The sequence below is a fragment of the Motacilla alba genome, unplaced genomic scaffold (genome assembly GCF_015832195.1).
Source record: "Motacilla alba alba isolate MOTALB_02 unplaced genomic scaffold, Motacilla_alba_V1.0_pri HiC_scaffold_34, whole genome shotgun sequence".
Taxonomy (NCBI): domain Eukaryota; kingdom Metazoa; phylum Chordata; class Aves; order Passeriformes; family Motacillidae; genus Motacilla; species Motacilla alba.
In genome coordinates, this window is record NW_024037436.1 from 629,513 (window position 1) to 641,609 (window position 12,097).

Genomic DNA, 12,097 nt, shown 5'->3' on the forward strand with positions numbered 1-12,097 from the left:
TGTCCCTTGTCCCCAAGGCGTTCCCAAAGTGCCACCACCCCTTGGTGCCACCCGAATGTCCCCAACCAGTGACATTCCCACGCTGCCACCACCGGAGCTACAAACCGACACCCTGCGGACACTGGGGGGAGAGGAGGGGACAGGTGACACAGGGACCTCTCGGAGAAACTCCAGGTGACAATGGGGACCCTGAAAAGGGACTCAGGTGACACTGGGGACCTTCAGGTGGGGACATGGGGACCCTGAAATGACCCCAGGACCAACCCAGGTGACCCCAAGGTGACATTGGGACCTGCAGGTGACAGAGGTGACAATGGGGATCCTCTGCTGGGGACACCCCTGGTGACAGTGAGACCCTCCAGGTGACACAGGGACCCCCAAGATGGACATGGGGACCCCCCCCAGGTGACCCTGAAGTGACACTGGGACCCTCCTGGCGCCCCCAAAGCGACCCCAGGTCAGCCCAGGTGACCCTGAGGTGACACAGAGACCCCCTCCCAGTGACCCCAGGGGACCCCTAGGGTGACAATGAGACCCTCCAGGTGACACCCGGGTGACCCTGAAGTGACACAGGGGCCTCCAGGAGGGACATGGGGACATGCAGGTGACCCTAAAGTGACACTGAGACCCCTCCATGTGACTCTAGGACCCGCCAGGTGACAAATGAAACCCTCAGGTGACCCCAGAGTGACACCCAGGTGACACTGGGGAACATCTGGTGACCCTCAAGTGACATTGGGGACCCCCAGGTGACCCATGTGACCATTGGGGACCCCCAAAGGGGACACAGAGACCCCCCAGGTGACCCTAAAGTGACCCCAGGACCGCGCAGGTGACACTGAACCCCTCAGGTGGCCCCAGACCCCCCCAGATAATGCAGGAGGTGACACAGGTGACACCCGCGGTGGCTTTTCCATCCCGAGTTTATTCCGGACCCGGGGGCGACTTTTCAATATGAAAAACGAAAGAAACGGGAAAAAAACAAAAACATCCAAAAACGGGAGAGCGCGACCGGACACCGGGAACGGCGACGGGATCGGGGAGGAAACGGGAAAATGGACAAGAACGGGGAAAACACATAAAAAATGGGGAAACATGAACAAAATTGGGGAAAAATGAACAAAAATTGAGGAATATGAACCAAAAATGGAGAAAAATGGGTAAAAAATGACTGAGCAAAACCAGGGAAAAATCAACCAAAAACTGGGAGAGGACCCCAAAGCTGGGAAAAAGGAATGGAATTGGGCTGAGAGTGAGCAAAAACACAGGAAAAAGAGCAAAAATTGGAAAAGTGGAATAAAAGACCAAAGCTGGAAAAAAATGACAAAAAAAGGAAAGAAACAAAAAACTGGGAAAAACGAACAAAATTTAGGAAAAATTACAAAACTGAAAGGGGAAAATGGAGCCAGAGTGGGGCGGGGGAGGGGACAGGAGGCCGTGGTGGCAGCGGGGGAGGGGCGGAGGTGATACGATGATGATGAAAGTCAGCAACTCCTCCAGGATGAGGCTGAAGGTCAGGAGCTCTTGGAGGCTCTTCCATGATGAGGATGATGGTGGTCAAGGCCATGTGACCAACCCTGATGAAGGTCAAGGAATCTTCCACGATGATGATGAAGGTCAGCAACTCTTCCACGATGAGAGTGAAGGTCAGAAACTCTTGGAGGCTCTTCCATGATGAAGATGATTATGATGAAGGTCAAGGCCAACTGAGCAGCCCCAGTGAAGACCAAGGGCTGAGGATGATGAAGACTGAAGACTCTGCAAGGACCACGATGAAGGCCAGGAGCTCCTGGAGGCTCTGCGAGGAGGATGATGATGAACTCGGGGGATTCTTCGAGGATGAAGGTTGGGAGCCTTTGACGATGATCATGATGAAGACTGGGGACAGCAAGGATGATGAAGGCTGGAAACTCCTTGACAATGATGAACCTGGGGTCCCTCAATGATGATGGAAGCTGGAAGCTCTGACCAGGATCAGGATTGGAGACTCTTCAATGATGATGAAGACTGGAGACTCTTCAAGAATGGCCATGATGAAGGTTGGGGACTGTGAGGACAATGCTGAAGGCTGGGGACTCTTCAAAGACGATGATGAAGGTTGGGAACTCTTCAAGGATGAAGACGACAGAAGTTAGAAGCTCTGACCATGATCAAGACTGGAGACTCTTCAAGGATGGCAAAGGCCAAGGACTCATTGATGATGAAAGCTGGGGACTCTGCTGCTGCCGCCGCCGATGACCAGGGCCAACACTGACGATGATGAAGGACAATGACGATGACACCGAAGGCGCCGCCCACCGGTTGACGCCTCTCTGGGACAACACACCGGGAAAGGGAGGAGCAACACTGCCGAGGACCAGGACCTCTGGAGAAACCACTCAGGCCTCCTCTTCGGCCTCCTCGCCGAAATCCTCCTCCTCCTCGGCCGTGGCGTCCTGGTACTGCTGGTACTCGGACACGAGGTCGTTCATGTTGCTCTCGGCCTCGGTGAACTCCATCTCGTCCATGCCCTCGCCCGTGTACCAGTGCAGGAAGGCCTTGCGCCGGAACATGGCCGTGAACTGCTCGGAGATGCGCTTGAAGAGCTCCTGGATGGCCGTGCTGTTGCCGATGAAGGTGACGGCCATCTTGAGGCCGCGCGGCGGGATGTCGCACACGGCCGTCTTCACGTTGTTGGGGATCCACTCCACGAAGTAGGAGCTGTTCTTGTTCTGCACGTTCAGCATCTGCTCGTCCACCTCCTTCATGGACATGCGCCCGCGGAAGACGGCGGCCACCGTCAGGTAGCGGCCGTGCCGCGGGTCGCAGGCGGCCATCATGTTCTTGGCGTCGAAGACCTGCTGGGTGAGCTCGGGCACGGTGAGGGCGCGGTACTGCTGGCTGCCCCGCGAGGTCAGCGGCGCGAAGCCGGGCATGAAGAAGTGCAGCCGCGGGAAGGGCACCATGTTGACGGCCAGCTTGCGCAGGTCGGCGTTGAGCTGGCCGGGGAAGCGCAGGCAGGTGGTGACGCCGCTCATGGTGGCCGACACCAGGTGGTTGAGGTCGCCGTAGGTGGGCGTGGTCAGCTTGAGCGTGCGGAAGCAGATGTCGTAGAGCGCCTCGTTGTCGATGCAGTAGGTCTCGTCCGTGTTCTCCACCAGCTGGTGCACGGACAGCGTGGCGTTGTAGGGCTCCACCACCGTGTCCGACACCTTGGGGGACGGCACCACGCTGAAGGTGTTCATGATGCGGTCGGGGTACTCCTCGCGGATCTTGGAGATGAGCAGCGTGCCCATGCCCGAGCCGGTGCCGCCGCCCAGGGAATGGGTCAGCTGGAAGCCCTGCAGGCAGTCGCAGCTCTCGGCCTCCTTGCGCACCACGTCCAGCACCGAGTCCACCAGCTCGGCGCCCTCCGTGTAGTGGCCCTTGGCCCAGTTGTTGCCAGCACCGCTTTGGCCTGGAAAAGGGGAGGAAGGGTTGGGTTGGGGTCTTCAAACCACTTGAGAACCTTCACACCACCTCTCTGGAAACCTTTAAACCATCTTTAGGGACTTTAAGAACCTCAAAACCACCCTGGGGAGCCTCAAAACTACCTTTGAGGAAATTTGAACCAACCTTGAGGATCTTAGGGATCCTCAAACCTGGAGACCCTCAGAGTACCTTTGGGGACCTTACGAAACTTCAAAATATTTTTAGGGACCCTCAACCCAACCTTGATGACCTTGAAGACCCTTGAATCACCTTTGGGGTTGATGAGCACCTCCATTTCCACCTTGAGAATGTTCAAGCCACTTTGGGGACCTTCAAACCATCTTTGGGGCACCTCTGAGGACCCCTGACCCCCCCAGCTCGGCCTCTCCTTGTGGTGACCCTTGGTCAGGGGCAGACAAGGAAGAGTTAGGTGGGGGTCTTTGAGGTGACTTTAGGGACCCTCAAAACACCTTTGGGGACCTTGAAGAACCTCCAATCACCTTTGGAGATCTTCAGGTTAATGCTGAAGATTTTGGGGACCCTCAAACCATTTTTGGGGACCTTCAAAGCATTTTTGAGGACCTCGGGCGACTCTTCACCAACTTTGGGACCTTACTCCCACCCATGGGGACCTCAATCCCACCTGTGGGGACCTCGGGAACCTTCAAACCCACACTGGAGACACCTGGGGACCTTCAACCTTACCCTTTGGGGATGTTCAGCTCCACCTTGGGGATGCTCAAGGACCTTTAACTCCACCTTGGATCCTCAACCCTCTTTTTGGGACCTTCACTCCACCCTTGTGATCTTCAAACCCACCTTGGGGGGACACTTGGGGACCCTTATCTCCCCTTTGGGGCCCTGCCATCCCTTGAGGCCACCCCCCACTGTTCCAGATCCATCCCAGCTGTGTTCCCACACATCCCCAGCTGCCCCAAGTATTGCTAAGTGTCCCCAAGTGTCCCCAGCTGTTCCCAAATGCCCAGAGGTATCCTTAATGTCCCTAAGCAACCCCCAGGTGTCCCCAAGATGCCCTCAGGACCACTAGGCATCTCCCGAAGTGTCCCCAGGTGTGTCCCAGATGTCCCCAAGCATGCCCAAGGTGTCCCAGATATCCCAATGTCCTGGACGTCCCCAGGAACCTCCAGGTATCCCAGGTGTGTCCCAGATGTGCCCAGCTATGCCACCAGGTGTACCCCAGTGTCCCCAAGCATGTCCCAAATGTTGTTATGTGTGCCCTCAGGTGTCCTTAATGTCCCCAGACATGCCCAAGGTGTCCCCAGGTGTGTCTCAGATGTCCCAGGTATGTTCCAGGTGACCTCAAGTGTGTCCCAATGTCCCCAGGAGCCCCCAAATGTCCCCAAGCACGCCCAGGATGTCCCAGATGTGCCCCCAGATGTCCCCAGGTGTGTCACTCACCAAAGACAAAGTTGTCAGGCCGGAAGATCTGCCCGAAGGGGCCGGAGCGCACGGAGTCCATCGTGCCGGGCTCCAGGTCCACCAGGATAGCCCTGGGCACGTATTTACCCCCTGGGGACAGCAAAATCGTCACCAAAACCCAGAGAATTCACCCCAAAACCACCAGCATGGCCCTGGGCATGGATTTACCCCCTGGGGAGCGACCAAAACCCAGAGAATTCAACCCAAAATGAGAAGAGTCACCCCAAAACCACCCAGAATCACCCTAAATACATTCAAATCACCCCATAAACACCTGGAATCACCCCAAACCACTCAGAATTACCTCAAGATTCCTGGGAATACCCCAAACCCATCCAGGATTACCCCGAAACCACCCAGGAATACCCCAAAACCATCTGGTATCATCCCAAAAACCACCTGGAATTACCGCAGCAACACTCAGAATTACCCCAAAACCCACCAAGAAGTACCCCAAAACCACCCAGAAACAACCCAAACCAACCCAGAATCACCTCAAACACACCCCAAAACACCCAGAATTACCTCAAAACCCACAAAAATCACCCCAAAACAACCTGGAATAACACCCAAACCACCTGGAATTACCCCAAAACTACCCAGAATTGCCCCCAAAGCGCTCAGACTTAACCCAGAAATACCAAAAATCACCCCAGAAAAATCTAAAATCACTCAAATGTCCCAAACCACCCTATATGACACAAACACAACCAAAATCACCACAAATGTCCCAAATCACTCTAAAACACATGAAATAACACCAGAATTAGCCCAAAAAGAGCCAAAATCACCCCCAACCCACCCAAAACTACCCCATAAATATCTGGAATCACCCCAAATCCACCCCCAAAACACCCACAGTCACACCCAAACCAACCCAAATTCACCCCAAATCACCTGGAATCAACCCCAAACCACCCAAATTCACCCCAAAACCAGGAAAAGCCTCCCCCAAAATGGCTCCAAATCCACCCAAAATGAACCCCCAAACCCCCCAAATTACTCTAGAATTTTTAAAATCATTCCCAAACCATCTAAAATCACCTCAAATCCACCTCTGACCAACCCTAAAATATCCAAAATTACTGTGAAGCACCCAAAATTGCCCCAGAACACCCCAAAATGACCTAAAAACAATCCAGAGCTCCCCAAAACTCAACCCTAAAGCACTTCCAAAACCCCCAAATTCACCCCCAAACCATCTTTAATAACCTAAACCACCCAAAATCACCCCCAAATCTGCCCCAAAACCCCCCAAAATCGTTCCAAAGCCTCTCAAAATTACCCCAAACTAACCCTAAAAACCCCCAATAACCCCAGGAGTGCAAAATTCACCCCAAATTCCCCAAAGCCACCCCAAAAACTCCCCCAGAGCAACCCAGAACGGGACACGGGGACAGGGAGGAGACAAATGACAATGGACAGGAAACACTGCAGAGGGGGCACAGGGTGACACACAGGGGGGACAAAGGACAGGTAACACCAAGGGGATATCAGGGACAAGGTGACGACAGGTGACATGGGGGGGACGGGGACATTGGGGACAGGGTGGGGGTCACAGGGGACAAGTGACACAGGGGGGTGACAATGGACAGGTGACACTGGAGATGCATTGGGGACGAGATGTGGGTCACAGAGGACAGGGTGACACTGGGAAGGGACAGGAGGCAGCGACACCAGGGGAGTGCCACTGGGAGGTGACACCAGGGAGGTCACAGGGTGACACAGGAGGTGGCAATGAACACCAGGGGATCCCCAGGATTGAAGGTGACAGGGGACAAGGTATCACTGCAAGGTGACAATGGACAAGTGACACTGATGGGTGACTGGACTGGGGGCAACACTGGGAGGTGACAGGACAAGGTGACCCCACTGGCATGACAAAGGAGGGGGTGGCACCCAGGGTCACAGGAGATGAGGTGACACAGGGCATGGACCACGACAAAGTGACACTGGAACGTGACAGCAAGACAAACAAAGATGACACTAAGAGGGAATCATGGGGACGCAGTGACATGGGGGTGACAAAGTGATAACAGACAGGAAAGTGACATTGGGGGGGGGGTGACACTGGGGAGCATGAGGTGACAGAGGAGGGTGACGAAGGAGTGACAAGGCAGGTGAGGAAGTGACAATGGAAGCAAAAAAGTGACAGCAGAGAAAAGTGACAAAGAAAGGAAAGTGACACGGGGGGTGACAGTGGGACAAATGACACTGGAGAGATGACAAATGCCACCAAGTCTACCCACCACTAAAGAGTGACACAAAGAGGGGGGAAGGGCAGAGGAGCCCCAGGAGTGTGGCAAATGTCACCAAGTGCCACCAGCTGTCCCCAGGTGTCCTCACCTGTGGCCTCATTGTAGTAGACGCTGATGCGGTCCAGCTGCAGGTCGCTGTCCCCATGGTAGGTGCCCGTGGGGTCGATGCCGTGCTCGTCACTGATCACCTCCCAGAACTGTGGGGACAAGGGGACAGCTTGGGGACAGCTCAGGGACAGCCCAGGAGCAGATTCGGGGCAAAACCAAGGAATTTGGGGAAAAAACCGCAGGGGTTATGGGAGGAAAAATGGGGATTTCAGGGAGGAAAAGGGGGTTGGGGGCGTGGTCAGGGGGTTAAAAGGGGTGGGGCTTGATGATGACTGACATCAGCTGGGCCACGCCCACTTTGTGACAACTGGGACCTGAGTTAGGAAAAAAGTGGGGATTTGGATGAGAAAGTTTGGGATTTTAGAGGCGAAAATGGGGATTTTGAGGTCAGAAATGGAGGTTTGGGAGCATGGTCGGGGTTCAAAGGGGCAGGAGATAAGGAGGGGTGGGGTCAGGTGGGCCAGGCCCACCCCAGACTCAATTTTGGGGAAAAAAATTAGGATTCTTGTAAAAAAAATTAGGGGGTTTTAGGGCAGGAAATGGGGTTTGGTGGCATAACCAGGGGCCAAAGGGGGCATAACTTAAGGAGGGTGGGGTCAGGTGGGCTGCACCCACCCCAGGCATCATTTTGGGGGAAAAAAATTGGGGGGACTTTAGAGTGTGAAATTGGGCGGGACTTTAGAGTGTGAAATTTGGCTTGGCACTTAAGGAGGGGTGGGGGCAGCTGGGCTACACCCACTTTGCTATACCTGGAAACCCATTTTGGGGGAGAAAATGAGGATTTAGGGCTAAAAAAATTCAGCAATTTCAATGTAAAAATTTGGGATTTTAGGGTACGAAATGGCATTCGAGAAGCATCAAAAAATCTGGATTTGAAGGAAAAAAATTTGGGATTTAAAGGGAAATTGAGGGCACAGTCTGGGTTAGAGGGGCAGAACCATACCCACATTGCTACACCTCGAAACCCATTTTAGAGGAGAAAATGAAGACTTGGGACTAAAAAATTCAGGAATTTTAATGTAGGAATTTGGGATTTTGGAGTATGAAATGGCAGTTGAGCAGCATGAAAATAATCTGGATTTTAAGGAAACAAAATTACGATTTCAAGGGAAATTGAGGCCACAGTATGGGTTAGAGGAGCAGAACCACACCCACTTTGCTATATATGGAATTTATTTTGGGGACAAAAAAGGGGATTTTGGAACCTTATTAAAAGAATAAGATATAAATCTGGCCCCAAACACCTCCCCATAGCAGCGTTTTTGGGGAAAAAAATGAAGAATTTAAGGATTTAATGGAATTTGAGGGCGTGGCCAAGTGAGGGGTAGGATCCACAAGCCCTCTCCCATAGCCCGGACCTGTTTTGGGTTGAAAAATGGGGATTTTTGGGGCCTTTCAAATAAATTTAGGCTGTGGTCGGGTCCCAAAAGGGTGTGGCTACAAGCCACAGCCACTCCACGACGGTTTTTGGGGTAAAAAAGTGCGATTTTCAGGCGTTTTTTGTGGTTTGGAGGCGTGCGGAGGGGAGGTGGGCGGGGCTCTGTGAGGGAGGGGCGTGGCCAGGGCGGCGCGGTCCCGCTCCCCGAAAAGGGCGGGAACGCGGGAAAATGGCGGCAACTCCTTAAAATTCAAACCAACCCCTGCAAAATCGGCTTCTTGCACCCCAAATCGGCATTTTACCACCTAAAATCGGGACTTTTATACCCAAATTTGGCTCGGGAGGCTCCAGGCTTTGTATTTGAAGTTGAGATTCCACAAATGCAGGGTTTGAAGTTAAGGTGGGCTGAGGGGGGGGGGGGGGCGACGCAGCGTGAGGGGAAAACGAGGTGAAAAAAAGGTGATTTTGGGGTTAAAGATAAGAAATGCGGCAAAAAAATGGGGATTGTGGGACTGTGGAGAGAGGAATGGCATTGAAATATTAATTTGGGTTAAAAAGCCTTTAAGTTCGAAATTGTTAATTCAAAAAAAAAGACGTAGAAAAGGCAATTTGAGATGAAAATGGTGGTTCGGTGATCGTGAGGGAGAAATGCGTTTCAAAAACCACAATTTTGGGTCTGAGAAGAAAAAAAGGGTTTAAAATTGTCAACTTTGGACCTGAGAGGGAAAATGGGATTAAAATCCAGCCATGTGAGGGGAAAAAAAGTGGGAAAACGGGCTTTAAATGTTGATTTTGGTGCTGAGGAAAGGAATTGGTTAAAATCCGGCATTTAAAGGGGTTGTGAGGAAAAATGGGTTAAGAAATAGATATTGGGGCTGATTGGACAAATGAGTTAAAAAAGGGCAGTTTTGGGAATATAAGAAAGAAATTTGCCCCCCCCAAAAAAAGTTAATTTAGAGAAAAAACAGATTTTGCGGAAATAACGGAGAAAATGAGTTTAAAAATATCAAATTCAGAATATTCCGCATTTTTAGACAAGAAAAAAAAAAAACCACTTCATTTTGGAGCCTTGGGAAACAGTGGGTTAAAAACTACAGTTTTTGAGGAGAAATGTGAGTTTGGTGCAGAAATTGAGAGTTTAGTGACAGGAGTGGGGATTATGGGGAAAAAAGAATATTTAAGGGTAAAAACTGCGAATTTAGGGGTAAAAAAAAAAAACAGATTTAGTGCTAAACCACCATTTTTGCGAACAAACTCGACCTGCTAAATACCAGTATTTTTTGTACAGTGAAAACCTTTTTTTGGGCTTCAAAATCGCAATTTGGGTTCAAAACCTCCTTCCCAAAGCTAAAAAAAATAGCTTTTTAGGGTTAAAAACTCCCAATTTGAGGGGCTTTGGAGAACAAAGATTTCGGTGTGGGGCAGGAAATGCGGTCTGGAGACACAAAGAGAGGGGGTTTGGGCTGAAGAGGGTCATTTTGCGACAAAAAGTAACATTTAAGAAAGAAAAGAAATAAGACATGTGGTAAAGGAGGCCTTTTTCTGGGTGAAGTTAATATTCAGGAGAAAAAAGGGAATTTTGAAGCAGCAAAAATGACATTCCAGTCACAAGAATTGCAAATTCCGAGGCATAAAATAACGCTTTTTTGGGGAAAAAAATCACCAATTTATACTAAAAAAAAACCCTTAAATATAAAACGTTAATTATGGAGAAAAAGCGGTGATTATGGCAAGAAAAAAGCGGATTTGGGAGCACAAAGCTGCGATTCTTCCCCCACCCCTCCATTTTGGGGCTGGAAACCTCCATTTTGGGGCTGGGAGCTCCCTCCGAGCTGCACAAAATCCCAATTTTAACCCTAAATTCTACTTCTGAAAAATAAATCCAGCCCTTTTTCTCCTCAAAACTCCACGTTTTTGGGATAGAAATCTTGATTTTGTACCAAAATGTTGTTTTACAAAACAAAGATGCTGAGCTGGAGCGCCGAAACTCCATTTTGGGGCTGGGGAAAAAAAAGGTTTTGGGGCCAAAAAGCTGCATTTTAGCAACAAAAAACCTTCCATCAATGATAAAAAAATCATTTAAATCCAAAATATTAATATTTTGAGAACTACAATAATTTTTTTAAATAAAATAATCCATTTTCAGGCTTACAAAAGGCATTTCAGTGGAAAAAGCTGATTTAAAGTAAGAAAAACATCAATTTTGGAGATGACTATTGCAATTCAAAGACCCCAAATCCACATTTAGGGAATAAAAAAAAACAACTGTTTTTATAAAATCCCGTAGTTTAAAGAAAGCTTAAAAATCTTTATTTTGTGGATAAAAACAACCCCATTTTGGCACAAAAAATAGGAACACACCTCTTATTTAGGGGATAAAAACCATTATTGTGCATATTCAGCCGCTTTTTTTGGGATAAATCCTCCCATTTTCGGGTCTGACCCCTCCGGGCGTCACTCCCCGTTTGGGGGTCGAAATTCTTATTTAGGGGCACAAAATCCACATTTCTGAGGTAGAATTGGACGGTTTTGCCATGGAAAACGCTGATTTTTAGGGATGAAAATACCAATTATGGGATAAAAACAATCGATTTCAGTCTGAAAAAGCAGCACTTGAAGTATGGCGTTTTAAAAAGGAATCAAATCAGGTTTTAAATTTAATTATGGATATATTATTGTGAAAAGCATTATTTCCATGTTAAATCCTTTAACTTCGGGGCTCCTCGCCGCCATTTTGGCGCCTTCCCCGCCCATGCTCAGCCAGACCCCCTCGATTACGGGCAAAAAGCGCCATTCGCGGCCAAATCTCTGAAATAGTAATTTGAATTAGGATGAAACAGTATTATTTTATTTAAATATCCCCAACAAGGAGATTATGGAGGAGAATTCTCCGCGGTTCGGGGCCGCCGCCCTCAGCCGCCATTTTGCGGCCGCGTGTGGGGGGGAGCGCGTTCGGCCAGAGAAAATCCTCATTTAGCGACAAAACCTCCTGATTTAAACCCCAAACCCGTCCCATTCATCACCGTCCCCTTCCCCCACAGGCGCTTCTGTGGGGAGAAAACGCCGATTTTGGGGTAAAATCGCCCTGGTTTGGGTCACCCTTTGTCTTGGCGCGCGGGGGTTGGGGGGGGCTCTTAAAGGGGCAACGCCGCCGCGGCGCGGGATGGAGGCGGGGCCCGCCGCGCTCACCTTGGCGCCGATCTGGTTGCCGCATTGGCCCGCCTGGATGTGGACGATCTCCCTCATGGCGGCGGTGGATTCTGGCGGGGGGTCTCGGGGCCACCCGGACGGAGCGGAGGCGCTCGGAAAACTGAATAAAAAAACGTAAAGAGGCGGCGCGGCCCCTTTAAGTGCGGAGCAAAGGCGCGACAGCGACGGCGGTGAAAATGGCGGCAGCCCCGGCCCCGCGCGCGCTCATATAGGACAAAGCCGGGGCTCCCATTGGTCGGCACCGCCCGCTTTC

At 50.8% G+C, this 12,097-nt stretch overlaps 1 protein-coding gene across 1 annotated transcript; it reads right to left on the reverse strand.

The window, feature by feature from the left end:
* Positions 1 to 905: 905 nt before the first annotated feature.
* On the reverse strand, positions 906 to 12,035 carry LOC119696599 (tubulin beta chain). Its single transcript, XM_038126379.1, has 4 exons — positions 11,824 to 12,035; positions 7,237 to 7,345; positions 4,870 to 4,980; positions 906 to 3,436 (listed from the first exon to the last, which is right to left on the reverse strand). The coding sequence occupies exons 1-4, from the start codon at positions 11,878 to 11,880 to the stop codon at positions 2,379 to 2,381; spliced, it is 1,335 nt and encodes a 444-aa protein (XP_037982307.1). The 5' UTR covers positions 11,881 to 12,035; the 3' UTR covers positions 906 to 2,378.
* Positions 12,036 to 12,097: the final 62 nt, after the last annotated feature.